Source organism: Ahaetulla prasina, chromosome 7, assembly GCF_028640845.1.
Source record: "Ahaetulla prasina isolate Xishuangbanna chromosome 7, ASM2864084v1, whole genome shotgun sequence".
Lineage (NCBI taxonomy): Eukaryota > Metazoa > Chordata > Lepidosauria > Squamata > Colubridae > Ahaetulla > Ahaetulla prasina.
Window position 1 is genome coordinate 1694808 of NC_080545.1, and position 14265 is coordinate 1709072.

General features: G+C 42.2%; 1 protein-coding gene across 2 annotated transcripts; it reads right to left on the minus strand.

Annotated features, from left to right (window-relative positions):
- Window positions 1-6750: 6750 nt before the first annotated feature.
- Window positions 6751-14045, minus strand: MEIG1 (meiosis/spermiogenesis associated 1). 2 transcript variants are annotated; one of them, XM_058190324.1, is made up of 5 exons: window positions 13734-14045; window positions 12769-12818; window positions 11861-11996; window positions 11019-11184; window positions 6751-7460 (listed from the first exon to the last, which is right to left on the minus strand). In XM_058190324.1, exons 2-5 carry the CDS (start codon window positions 12773-12775, stop codon window positions 7332-7334), a joined length of 438 nt encoding a protein of 145 aa, XP_058046307.1. In that variant the 5' UTR covers window positions 12776-12818; window positions 13734-14045; the 3' UTR covers window positions 6751-7331. The 2 variants fall into 2 exon arrangements, with proteins under 2 accessions (XP_058046307.1, XP_058046308.1); XM_058190325.1 differs by lacking the exon at window positions 12769-12818 and having other exon boundaries at window positions 13734-14044.
- Between the last annotated feature and the right edge of the window lie 220 nt (window positions 14046-14265).

A 14265-nucleotide genomic window follows, 5' to 3' on the forward strand; every position in this document is an offset into this window, starting at 1 on the left:
ACCTTCTGGATTCCTATGGGGGTCAAAAGGAGACATGGAGATCCCAGGTGTTGGTCTGGGCTAATCTTGTCAACCTTTTGTTTGCTGCTTATCTGGAGTTTCCTGGAGTTTCTGGCCCCACTTTCTGAATGGGTGACTGAATCTGCCTTTCTAAAAGCCGGCCGCCTCAGTTTCTGCTTGGGGCAAGGAATCGGGGGCTGCTTTCTGCCTCCCTTAAGGTTGCCTTTCTCCCCCCCCCCATTTCTCCTTTAGGGGGAATATTCTATCCTGACTTTTTAATATCCTCCCCCCAAAATATTTCACTCTTCGGGGAGGGGAAGCTTCTCACGCAACCAGTCGCTTGTTTCCTGTTTCACAGTCATCTGGATTTTTGGAGGTCACACAGGGTGTAAATCTATTTTTTTGAATATTTCTGCCGCTTTCTGCAGTGCATATACAGGTAGTCCTTGACTTATAACAGTTTGTTTAGTGACCGTTCAAAGTTAAAATGGCACTGAAAAAAAGTGACTGGGGACCATTTTTCACACTTACAACTGTTGCGGCATCCCCAGGGTCACGTGATCAAATTCTAACCCATGAGACAGGTAGTCCTCAGCTTTTGACCATAACTGAACCTATAATTTTGGTCGTATGTTGCGACACTTGGCAACCGTTTCATATTTATGACGGTTTCAGTGTCCTGGGGATCATGTGATCATTTTTTGCGACCTTCTGACCAGCAGCATCAATGGGGAAGCCAAATTCACTTAACGGCTATGTTACTAATTTAACGGCAGTGATTCAGTTAACAGACATGGCAAAGAAAGTTGTAAAATGGGGCAAAACTCACTTAACATAGTCTGCATAGCCCTGTCGGTGGAACAATTTCTGATTTAGGTCCCGTGTTAGCAACAAAAAATTCACCGTTTTGAAAAGTCGCTGAACTTGGAAACTCCTGGAGAGTTTGAGGGCCCAGATCCTCTTCCCGCCCAACTTCTCGTTGAGGAGAAACTCCTTGTCTTCTGGGCTTCTCAAGTGTTCTTTTCCTTGCGTGGAGAATATCATTCAGCCAAGTTATGGTTTTGAAATCTGACGGAGGGAGGAAGTGCTTTGGGTGCTTTCAGATTGATGGAGCCCCTGGAGAAAGAAACGTGCGGTCTTGGACGGGAAGGAAAACCAAAATATGAAAGGCTTTCCGGCTTCTTCAAATCAATCAAATGAAGAGCTGCGGTGTTTCCTGTGTTTAACCAGCACTTCAGAAAGTCTTGTTTGAGGGCCACTCAAGATTAGATCAAGTAATTGCTTTAAATTGTTAAGATATCTGGCCAGGAAAGAAACCAGTTTGGTAGGGAAAGAAACCAGTTTACGGGAAGTCTTCACTGAGCTCTGGAAAAATAGGAAACCCTTCATTTACCGGATTATAAAACTGCAGAATAAAATCATTTCGTAATAGGAACCTCCGCAGTATTGGTGTCCCGGTAATTCTCGGCATCCTTCTGTCCGTCTGCTACACTCCGACAGTGTAGCACATTTTTAAATCTTAAAAAAAGATTTCTCTTCTTTCCAATCCGATAGAACAGAGGAGAAAACGGATTTGAGGGCAACTTTTCCAAACCTGGCTGTTGTTATGGCAGAGAAGCCAAAAAGAGGGAGGGAGGGAGGGGATTGGAGGCCAACAATGCCGCCATTTCTTCTTTCTAAGCTTCCTTCTCTCCTGGTTGCAGAAAAAAAATGAAGAGAAGTGACCCTTTTGTATCAACACGAACCCTTGATCTGTTTTTGGCTGGCTCAGGAATTCTGGGAATTGAAGTCCGCAGGTCATAAAGGGGAACTATCTGCCCACCCTGGATTAGAGCCTCTTCTAGCACGGATGATGTTACCTAGTTGGGTCATTAAATGTCTGAGAGAAAACCACCCAGCTCAGAAACGCCACCGTTCAACCTGCAAATAATTCTCTTCTCTTGGAACCCTTTGTGGGTGTCAAATGCTTCAGACGTTTGCAGGCAAATGGGAGAAATTTGGCACGTGGGGAAACCTCAACTAAGGACCAACTGTTCTTTCTGTGAGGGCATGCCCCGCCCACTTGCGTCAGATATCCAATGTAGCTGGATGGAAAATAGCTCAAGAAAGTGAGCAAACCTCGGATTAAACAAATGCCAACACACCATATTGGAAAACGTCTAAGAGCAGCTAAAACAGACCGTGACAAGCTAGGATTGATGATATAATCTAGCTGGGTCATGAAAACCACCAAGCTCAGGGAGCACCAAAGACCCCTCATTTCAACCCCGAGCTAAAACTATTCATTTTTTTTGCTTCCATTCCTTAGCAGAAATATGTGGTGCAAGACCCCCCCCCACTCAAATCAGGCAAGATTAGCAGCCCTCACCGAAGCCACTAAAATAAGTTAGACGCCACTTCAATGGCAGGTAAGATTCACAGTAAGATGCAGAGGATCCAGAAGGAATCCAGGTTGATACGTGAATTTAAAACAAGCTCTCTTTGTTCAATCGGCTCTCTCTCAACAGTTCCTAAAGAAAGAAGCCAGTGTATAGAGTCAAGGACAAGCTGTTTCTACCCTGAACCAGCCAATGTTTCTTCCTCCTAACAAGGTGAGCAGGCAGAGGATGTAGCTGGTCTGTAACCAGCTTCATAAATGGCTTGCTTTCTCGCCTCGAAGAAAACCCCTCCATAAAAATCTCAAAGCTGCCTTCAGAGGTTAGCTTTTTGTAGTTAATGTGGGGAAAGGGGAAAATAGTTTATTATTAGTAGTCGTAATTTCATTCACATACATCAAAGGTACACAACAGAAAGCAGAAACAACCACACCCTTCCTTACCACAGTATCTTTGCAAAACAATTCTATTTATATTCACAGAAAAGTTTCCTTTGTACAGCTGCATCTAACCAGCTATTCACCAAAGGAGCTGGAGAATCTTTATGCGATGTGTAAAATAAAAACGAGGAAAAATAAACCAAAATAATTGTCTCCAAAGAGTATTTTCTACATTTTAAGTAACCCAACCCGGGTTCATTTCTAAAGCAGAAAATACAGGAATTAGAAACCACATTTCTAACCGGAGTTTGAATCCTTGAGAGAGAAAAATGGTGTTTCCAAAATAAGCTAGGTTAATGAAATAAAGTAGTTTAAACAGGTTTCCTTTTTCCTCTTAAAGGCCACTCAAATGAGTCTAGAGTGGCAATTTTTAAGTAGTGCCATTGATTTCAACATTATCCACTCTGGAACAAGCTGTTAGGATTTTGCTCTGTATGGATGGAAATGGCGTAACTGTCATGGAACTCCATAAACTGTAGTTTTATGAATTTTCTAAGTAAACCCATTCAAATTCTTCTCCCAGTTAGTGTTCCCAAGATTCCCTGGGGGTGAAGAAACCAGTTTTTGCGTCTCATTTTCTCATCTGAAATGTTCTTTTTGTGAGAATTTACGGTGGCTATGAAATTGATGGGTTTAAAAAAATGGTCTCTACCACTCACAGCCACAGAGCCCAAATCCTTTATTTTCCACTATTTATTGTCATAATTTTAAGTCATATTTTGAGGTGGCCGACATTTTGCTGTGTCTAATGTTGTTTTAGGAAACTCCAGTTGGGGAACATTAGTTGAACGAGTTTTGTAAATACATGGGATTTTAACTCGCATGTGGAAAAATAATTTAAAATCCATATGTAAAGCCAACCATACCTAAACCCAAAATATTAATTCTTTAAAAGAAATATTAAATCCTTCTTGCTCAAATTGTTGCACTGACTTGGTTTAACAAACAAACACCAGGGCCCTCTGTGCCAAGGGTTTATCTTTCTGTACTCAAGATTTTATTCTTAAGATTTTATTTTTATTTACTGATGGATACTCGTGGCAAAACCTGCCAACTCTACTTGGACCTCAAGTCTAGTGACAACCAACCAAATTTCAGGAACGCTCATGAGTCTACCTTTTGAGTAGCTACACAAAAACCACCAACCATACCTGGTTTAATCCTTTTGGGATGTTCTACACACAATTACCTTCGTTTTCCTTTTTTTTTACCCCCCTGAAAGATGCAGGAGGACCCGCAGTTTCCAGAATGCCGGAAGAATTTCAACTCACTGGAAAAGCTGCATCTTCAGGATGGAACTCCAGGTTATGATGATTCCATGGAGAAGCCATGACAGTTAAAAAAGATTTGAAAAGCGAGGAAGTCTCGTCTTTATCTATGGAGATTCTCCATCATCCAGGTCATGGTTGTCCCAGAAGTGGCTTTTTTCAAGAGGCAACTGGACTTTCTGTTTTTTTCTTCTTTTGAAGACATTTCGCTTTTCATCCAAGGAGCTTCTTCAGCCCTCGTCTTTCTCCTTTCGGCGATCACTTTCATTGTCTAGGCCAGCCTTTCCCAACATCTCAACTGAAAACTGGTCACTTAATGACTGTTCAGAGTTACAAGGAACACCTCAGAGTTACTCTTGACCCACTATCAAGGCTCCAATGGCTGAAACTCCCCCCTCCCCCCCCCCACAGCCAACGTAAGTCGTGTGATCACAATTGGTCTGTATTTACAGCCATTTGAACATGACTGCAACCTAAGCTGTTTAAACCGGTCTTTATTGCCGATTTCCAATAAAAAGGCCCTTTGGGTACAGTGGGTTCACTTAACGACTGCTGCAGCATTAATAACTGCATTTACTGACCCCTGCAGTAAAAGTTTTAAAATCAGGTTATCTACTTCATGACCGGCGTGACTTACGCCTGCAATTCTGGGCTCAATTACAGTTGTAAGACGAAAACTACCTGTCTCTGTGGGACTACCGGGATGGGAAAGCCAAGTCATAAGCCCCCCACCCCCAGGAGAAGAATCTGAGAGGAGGCACCTATCCATTCATGAACGAAGGCAAACGTGTATCCCTGAGGAGGGATCCAGACTGGATGCTGCCACAAATCGGCTCTTTCAGTTGGGGCTTTGCTGCTGCCAGCCGGGAAGGAGAAAACGAACACAGTGAAAGGGGGAGCAGGTTAAGAGCCCCCAGCCCCAAATAGAGGGAGGCCGCAGACTTTGACAGGGTCCTCCGTCCCGGCCTTTGCTGGCAGGGGAAAGTCCTGCAAGGGACGTGGAGGCTGCCCCTTCTGGGCAGGCGTAAGAAACTCATTTGGAATTGCCAAAATCTTCTGCAAGAGACGGACAATCCGGATTTGCTCCAAAATGGGGTAAAATGCATGTCTGACCCAGGACCCTTCCAAAGGCACACGCCGACTGACACCACCCTCGCTCCTTCTAAACCCTTCCCCCCCCCCGGCTTCCCTGCGACTGAGCACCCGCAAGGATGAAAGCGCAACGCCAAGCCAATCTGGGTTGAGATGAAGGATGCCAAGTGGGGTTAAGGGCGCCTCAGCCTGTGGGAGACCACGCCAGGGGCTGCAAGGCAGGATTGGAGCATAAAAAGGCAGCAGGGGTCTGTAGAAGCCACTCCCGTTTTATGGCCAAGAAAACCACAAAGACCACACAATTGGAGGAGGGAGCCTTCGCCTTCACTGGACGCCCCTTTGAAGGAATGGCATCCTTTCTCTGGGCGAACTGCCAGCGTTGGTTCCATCAGCCTGGATCTTTTATCAACATCCAGCAAAAGTGGAGCCAGATCCAGGGGTCACTGACCAGGACAAAAGAATAAGGGTTCCAAACTGTCCAAACCCAACAGCCCCACCCACAAAGGCTTCCTACTACTCAGCGTGCGTTTTGGACCAACTGGTTTCAGTTGGAATTATTTTCCTATTACCGCCTTTGGATTGTTAAGGCTGAAATTTCTTGAGTTGTGTGCTTGAGGCGGCCAAAGGACACATCTGCCTGCTCTCCATCCCCATAAAAGCTACGCGCCCGTCTATGTTGTTGTTCTGTTCTTCCAGCACAATGCAGGGTTGCCCCAGAAACCTCCAAACACTTGGAAGTTTGGCTCTGCTGTTTTATTGCTGTGGAATCGTACGTTACATTCGTTTTGTACTTTTTAATCTGATTATCGCTGAGGGAATTGCATTTCCTGCCCAACTCCCGCTGCTAAAGAGGTCACTGCCACCTTTAGCGAAAGCTGGATTTATTGGGCGCCAGAGTTTCATGGAGGCAAACCCCCTCCCTGACCGGTACCCTTCAGACAGACTGTCATGCACCATTCTCATGGAACCTTCTAGCAGATCTGGAAGAAGGTAGAGATTAAGGAAGCTGCTTGTATTAAAGAAGGAGCGTGAGGAATGCCAAACGTGGCCACCAGAAATGGCCTGCTGCCCTGATCCAAAGATCTCTTGCCCACTTGGGTACGTTCCTACCTCCTCTCGGCCCGACGTCTCCTGCCTTCATGATAGGAACAGCGAGGGAGGATTGGGAGGGTGAGGGAAGGGCCAACTTCACCTGTTGTTACTGACATGCCTGGGGGAGAGCAAAAGGAAGTCCAACACCTGGAGCCAGCCAATTCATTCTCCAGGACTTTCCTTTCTTAGTTCAGAGGAGGCCTCGATTTGTTCCCTGGTAAAATGCTGATGGAGAATATGGTCCTCCCATTTATGTATTTAAGGACCAAAGCTTACATTGTAGCATAAATCTCATAAACAGGAACTGTTGTCCTTCAAGGTAAGCAGTTATAAAGGCTCCACTTCAGAGTTTGAGCAAAGGAGACAATACACGTAACATACATGCATTTTCAGGAGAGCAGCTTTTGTCAGAGAGAAATGAATTGTGCATTAAAGACTTCCTAGGTACACACAGCCCTCACAAACACATCTGGTCACATTTGCTGCAGAGCAGCAGATCCTTTCCCTGTAGGGGCTCTGGTGCTCTTTGAACTGTGCACTGATGATGTTACCCAGTTGGGTCATGAAACGTCTGCAAGAAAACCACCCAGCTCAGCAAGCACCAGGGACCCCACAATGTCTTCCTTTTCCTTTTAAAGCATGAAAAGTAGCAATCTAGACTTGGTTATGGCTGAAGCTTCCTTACAAAATTCACCTACTGAAACAGAAGTAAAATGGAACTGGAGAGCCAGGGAGAAACTTCTAACCACTTTACACAGAAAATACATTATATGAAGTAGGTCAATCCAAGACCATAGCACAACGCACACACCTGAAGAAGTCCACTAAGTTCATCTCCAGGTTAACGGATGTACCTTCACAGCCTTCAGAACACCCCCAACTAATAGAAATCTCAAAATCAATTTATTTTTTACATTGCCCATTAGAAATATATTTACTTTTGTTTTTTCACAGAGTGGAGCCACATATAAAATCAGATCAAGTTACTCTTAAGAACTTTTTAATGGGTTCCATTCTATTCAAGACAAAAAAATCATTTCTAAAAACAGTGGATGAGACATAGATCAGTAGCCATACATTTTAACGTTATGGACTTCTTTGTCTTCACATTCTCTTTCCTTATCGTAATAGTAGAAAGTATTGTCCCTCCTCTGAAGCTTCTTCACAAATCCAGTTTCTGGCCACCTTTCCACCTGCATGCAAACAAGAAGGAAAGTGCCCATGTGTTCTTGGAATGGCTGAGCATAGTTATCTATAGGTTCTGCTTGTGAAACTTGAATAAGGGACGGAAAAAAGATTACATACTATATGCCATATATGGGACAAATATATGGGAGGAGACTAGGCATGCTGAGCACAGGATCCCAAACCTGATCCGAAGCTGACAATGCAGATAGGAAGAAATTCAGGAGATTTCACAATCTCCCCTTTTCAACATTCTCTCCAAAAAGAGTTGGTCAGCAGCATTGGGACTAATTCTATTGGTAGGGAATTCTGTGCCTTTTCATTCTGTTCAAACGGTTTGAGTTTTCAAGTTCAGTTCGTTTAAGCACAACTTCTCTTATCCCTTTAGTCTTGTAAAGATTCAAATGACTAAGTATCTTGTGTTGCTCATAGTTTATTGTTTTAATCAATAGCTTCCATTCAGAAAACTTGACCAAACGTCTCAGTAAGCAATACTTTTAATTTTCTTTAACTTTCAATAGTAAATATGAATGTTTTCTGTGCTCCCAAAATACATCTTATCAGAAAGAAAGAAAGAATCACAAAGTTTTGAGGATTCTATCAAATTTAATATCTTTGCAGATTTTGTTGAAGACTAGAACACAAGTTAGTGAAGTTTTCAGTATGGCTGAGAGGGGGCAAAAGGTTTTTTAGAGTAAGCAAACAAAGACCAACTCAGTCCTTTTATGCAGCATTAAAGGACTCCAGTGATTAGGGAAAGAGTTCCCACAGAGGGGCTGTTTTCAGAATGAAATGACCATCAGGGTGAATCCACATTTTCTGAGGCATTATCAGAAAGAGAAAACATTTTCATTCGCTCAGTCTGAAGGAGGTAACACAAACATAATCAATCTCAATAATCAAACATCACCAATCTCTTTCCACTTATGACTGTATGACTATAACTTGTTGCTGGCAATCCTTATGATTTATATTGATATATTGACCATCAATTGTGTTGTAAATGTTGTACCTTGATGAACGTATCTTTTCTTTTATGTACACTGAGAGCGTATGCACCAAGACAAATTCCTTGTGTGTCCAATCACACTTGGCCAATAAAAATTCTATTCTATTCTATTCTATTCTAATCTCGGGGGCCTCCTGACCAGCATCAAAACATCGTCATAATTGCCTCTTTGTAGGGGACTGCCACAGGACCCCTCTGCCAGCAATCTCTTGGCTCAAAGTCAGGTTGCGCTGATGCAGCCAGAGCACACAGGAGATGCAGCTGTAATCCCTAAATGCTCCTTTTTGTTATGTACGCAAGTCCTATTGATTAGTCAAGGGTGGCATAGCCCTCCATTTGTTCTGTCCATAAATGTGTTATTCAGTATTCTTTAAGAAGCCCGGAAAATCTATTTCTCGTGGATCCATTATACATCTGTGTGTTCTTCACAGAACGGCCGAGAACCAAATACTTGTTCCAAGATTTGGGCCTAATTTAGTGGGATTCACGGTGTCTTTGAACAGCTGATGGCCACGCAGCTCTGCCTGCCCACAATACTATATCACCAAGTGCCCCTGAGAGTTGAGAGAGATAAAAAAAACCAGACTTGTTATGAGGTAGGCGGCTGGCTGGGCTTCAGAAGCTCCTCTCCAATAGAGAAGCCTTCTGAATTAGCTTTTTGGATGCCAGCCAATGACTGTTATGTGTCATGCACTTTTTTCTTTTACCCAAGATTAAAAAACAATTTGGGTGGTCAGATGGATGCCTGCAGCCTGAAAATATTTTCTGCCCCTCCCTCCCTCCCTCCGCACATATCGAAGTGTGCTTAGGAAGTGCTTCTCCAAAACTCTCCAGCAACACCATGGCATATTTTCCCCAATTTCAACATTTTTCAATCCCTCGCTGATGGGTGTTTCTACGTAATGGAAATCCCACTTTCCACTCCCTGTTCCCACAAAATTCCTACTCTGAAGATCAGGGGACTAACCCACCTCTTCTCCTCCTTTGCTTCTCTCCTTAGTGACAGAGGGCCAAGAATAAACAAGAGAAAAGCTCTTTTGAAGCCAACATGCCAGGCCCCTGTAGTAACCATGGAGTTAAGATAGGGACTAGAAAGAAACAGCCAGGAATAAGAGTCAGCTCAACCCTTTCTTTCTAGTCCCCAAATGGAAACAAATAATTTCTCACATAGTCATGCACATGAAAGTAACTTACATTATTTTTTTCTGGACCTAATCAAAAGTTTAATGCCCTAAATAGCTTGGATTCCAACTAGACACATGACTGAACCAGCAGAAAAGCATTTGCCATGAGCAAATAAACTGGCTGCAGGGTCATCTAATTCAATATGAACGCAACTGGACATTAAAACCAAATATTTTTGATCGAACGAAAAACATCTTGTGCCATTCCCATGCTATTAAATGTGCTTAGCCAGTTTTCTGATTTTGGTTGATGAATTAAAATCTTTGTGTTTCACCAGCTCTTTTCATTGTGAATTCACTGACAGTGGTTTTAACGGTTTTTATTCAGATTTTGCCTTCTTGGCCATCTCAAAATCCCTCCAAGCTAAAAGACACCAGGTTAATTAAATAACCAGCCATTATCCCTTCTGGTGATTGACAGTAAAAAGGAAAGTGTAGGTAACATAATGCCTAATATATATTGCACTAGTTTTCAGTTGCTTATCAGACACAAATTCAGCTACTATTATTGTTAGCAAAATACCCTGGGAGAGCAAAGGGAAGCACATCACATTTTTAACATTTATATTTTATTGGGTTCTACTTATCTGGATGAAACGTTAATAGATATTGCTGGTCCATGTATGATATGCCATAGGTTAAATAAATAAATAAGCACATCCTGGACTCTACAACTAGCCATGGGTCAAGAGCCATTAGCCCGGCAGATTTCCAGAAGGACAGCAGGACAATAAGTGGAGAGGAAAAAGGACTGAACATTTATTTCCCAGCTATCCCAACCTCATTTAGCTCCAATAACCAGACTGAGGACTACAATCCTGTGTACATGTGAATTGTACAGCATTTGTGAATTTGGATTATTATTATTTTTAAGTCAATTTCTGTGCCCCTTTATAATTTTTTCAAAAAATCAAAGGCAGCTTATTTATGCATACACACAAACACATATTCACAAAATATAAACTAAAACATTAATTTAATACGGAAAACATATTGCAGGGCAGGTAAACGTATGTGAATGATAGCAGCTCTTCAGCAAATGTTAATACATGACCAGTAAATCTTTAAGAGAGGAATGCATTTGAAAGTTTCTCCACCCAAAGATAAATACCGGTGGCTGGGTAAATCCAGCCATCGGTATTTATAATCCATCTTTCATAGTTTGCCATATTGCACCAATTCAGTTACTTGTCATTTACTTGAGAAACCCTCACTGAACAAATTCTCTGATGCTGTTGGATTCTCTACCAACAGCAACAAATCACGGCCAGAGGAAATGATGAAAAAGTATCACAAATCTAAGGAGATTATTGTACGGAATAGTAAATTTTCATCTTTAAAATGCTCAATTCTTAAAATCTATCAAGTCTTACCACATCAACATGCTTTACTTGTTTATATTCATTTTCATCTCTATAGCCAGCTTGCTGAAATCTGTATAGATTTTCAACTTCATCCGACCATGTTTTGGCCCGCTGCATGAATTTTGGCTTGCGATCAATACTGGCTGTTGCCCCGGAAACATCACTGGCTAACTTGCTGATTTTTTTTTTTTAAATTGCAATGATATGCATAAAAAAGAGTAGAAGAAACATCATCAAAGTTTTTATGAAAAGACATTGTAACTAAATGTATGAACATAATTAATTAAAGCCATATCTGTATTATGAACTGCTTTGATACCACCCAAAAGACTTACCAATTTTTTTTGACAAAAAGCAGCTGTACTTTTGAAAAACAGAGTTACTATTGAAAGAAGGAATAAATAATCATGGCTTTAGACCCAGGTTTCCTCTCCTTTGGTTATTCTTTCCAGCCTAAAAATGCATATATTTAGAATATAAATCCTGATTTGTCTCTTTGCTTCCAAAAAGAAAGTAAGGCAGAAGAAAAACTCTTAGAAAGTAGAACCGCCTAGAGTATCCTCATGGCAAGATAGGCAGCAAAGAAGTTTAACAAGTAAATAATAACTACATCTGTAGATCTCCATTTTGCCTTCTCCCATATTTGCTTCTAGTTAGTAGCAGGCTCATTTAACTTGCGGCTTGATACCATGGAATGAATCAATCCTTCCTTCCCTCCCTCCCTCCCTCCTTTTCCCAACCTCTTGAGACATGATAGATTACAATCACTCCCAACGATTTACATCCTCAAATGAACAAAACCTTCTATCAATGGGATGTCACCCTGAAGACCCTGCATGATGGCCACTTACATGTCTTCAGGGCTATCTGCTCCTCTACTGAAGGACGTACCAGGCTTATCTGTCATATGTGCTTCTCCAGAGGAGAAAGATGCACAGGCCATATTCTTACTGTCCATAAACAAAGCTGAACTTTCCATAGGGGCGTCTGCAAAAAACAACAAGCATGATACCAGGAATATAAATAGCAACAGTGCTTAGACTTATCTACTGCTTCATACTGCTTTACAGCCCTCTCTGAGTGGGTTTACAGAGTAAGCCTATTGCCCCCCGACAATCTGGGTCCTCATTTTACTGACCTCAGAAGGCCAGAAGGCTGAGTCAACCTTGAGTGAGTCAGGGTCGAACTGCTGGCAGTGGGCAGACTCATACTGCGTTCTAACCCCTGGATCACAGAGCTCAATAAAAAGGCAGCCTAGCTAAAAAAGACCTTAAAATTATCATGGTTTTGCAGTTTGTACAATATGTTGTTTTTGTCATTCTGTTAAAGAAGAAGATACACAGATAAGTCGTCGACTTACAAGAGTTCGAAGTTAAAAAAAGGTGAAAAAAAGTGACTTATGACCTTATTTTTCACACTTACGACCATTGCAGCATCCCCGTGGTCACATTAAATGCCTGTCATACCATATTTATGATGGTTGCAGCATCCCTCAGATCACGTGAACACCTTTTGGGATCTTCTGACCAGGAAAGTCAATGGGGAAGCCAGATTCACTTAACAACCAGGTTAGTAACTGAACAACTGCAAGGATTCACTTAACCACTATGGCAAGAAAGAAAGGTCGTAAAATGGGGCAAAACTCACATCACAAATGTCTCACTTAGCAACATAAATTTTGGGCTCAACTGTGGTCGTAAGTCGAGGGCTACCTATCCATGGGCTTTGAGTATCAGTTGTGAATAGATATATACTGTACCCTGCATTTTCTGATTTATCAGGAAAATCTGCAATTTGAAGCCAGTTCAGCTAATTAGAGGAGACAAGTCACGTTTAGTAATCAAAATATTAATTTAGGAACAATCTTGAATATAAAAAAATAATCTGAAAAGTTTACATATTCCTTAGCACAGGAGAAAAATGTTCTAGGAAAATACAGTTTATTTTGAACTCTCTTATTTTAATGTAGCAATCCAATAGTTGAAAACTAAAGACAAGTGATAAAAGGAACGTAACAAACACACGGTTAAAAAAAACACATATAAAACAATTTTCTATTGATTAGGAGCCAAAACAGATTCAAGATAGCGATATTTATGAAACGTGAGAAGGAAAGCTCATAAATAGCTCAGCATATTTTTTTTAATTGAATGAGAAAATTGAGGATTTATTAATTATATCATCATTATTATTATTAGTTATCTGTAATTATTAGTTTAGTTACTAGTTGCTTTCTGGTATCCTGAATGTCAAGTGAGATGCCAAATCTTCAAGTGCCCGTTTTTTGATTGAAAATTCAGAAAATATTTTCATATATTTATAAATTCTGTGTTTTTGTAAATTGTAATTTTTTGTAGATTTTTATAATTCTGGGCCGTGTGCAGCTCAGTGTCCCAAATCTCCCTCCCGAGACGCGCACCGTTCGCCCCTCAAAAAGCTTCCCGCCAAAATGTGAACTAACGGCCCAAACACGTGCAGAGCCCTATTCCCGCCCTACCCGCCCAAATCTCGCGATGCTTCGTCCCGGGAGCTGAGTTGCCATCCAAAAGAGGAGGAGCCTTAGTCCCGACCAATCAAAAATGTTGTTTATGAGGGTGGAAAAATAAGAGTAGCTCTTCATTCCCTATTTTCTCTCCATGGCCGGGCTTCTCTCCTCTGACCGGGCCTGCAATGCTTATCCTTCGCCGACAGAAAGCCGGCCTCACCCCGCCGCCCCCGACTTACCTCAGGTGTGCTCTTCCACGCACGCCGACGACACGCCCCTCGCCCGCGGCGGTTACGCGGTTGCTTAGCAACCTACACGATCCGGGGTCCCAGCCAATTGGGGCTGCCGGGGAGGACCAATCAAATTCTACCGGGAGGCGGGCTTTTCGTTTCTTTGGGCCAATCCACGGGTTCTACTCGCCGCTAGCTCCTAAGCATACAATTCCCAGAAGCGCCGGCGAGCACGAGAGACGTGATGGAATTCTGGAAATCGTAGTCCAAAACAATCCGCACTGCCATCGTTTATTGGCTTATGATTGGTATCACCGAGAGGTTCAGACTAGGAAAGCTCCATATAGAAATTGTGTCTTGTACTTTCGCACTTTAGGCTGGGGCAACCTTCCCCTTCTCTATTTTTCAGAGTAAATATAATTTAGTCAGAATAATAAGGAGGACATAGAAGGACAACCACAGCACCCCGCCCCTAAACCATGCCGCACTTAGGACCCTGCAGGTCACAGATTCCCTTCCCCGCCCCCCACCCAGCACATGT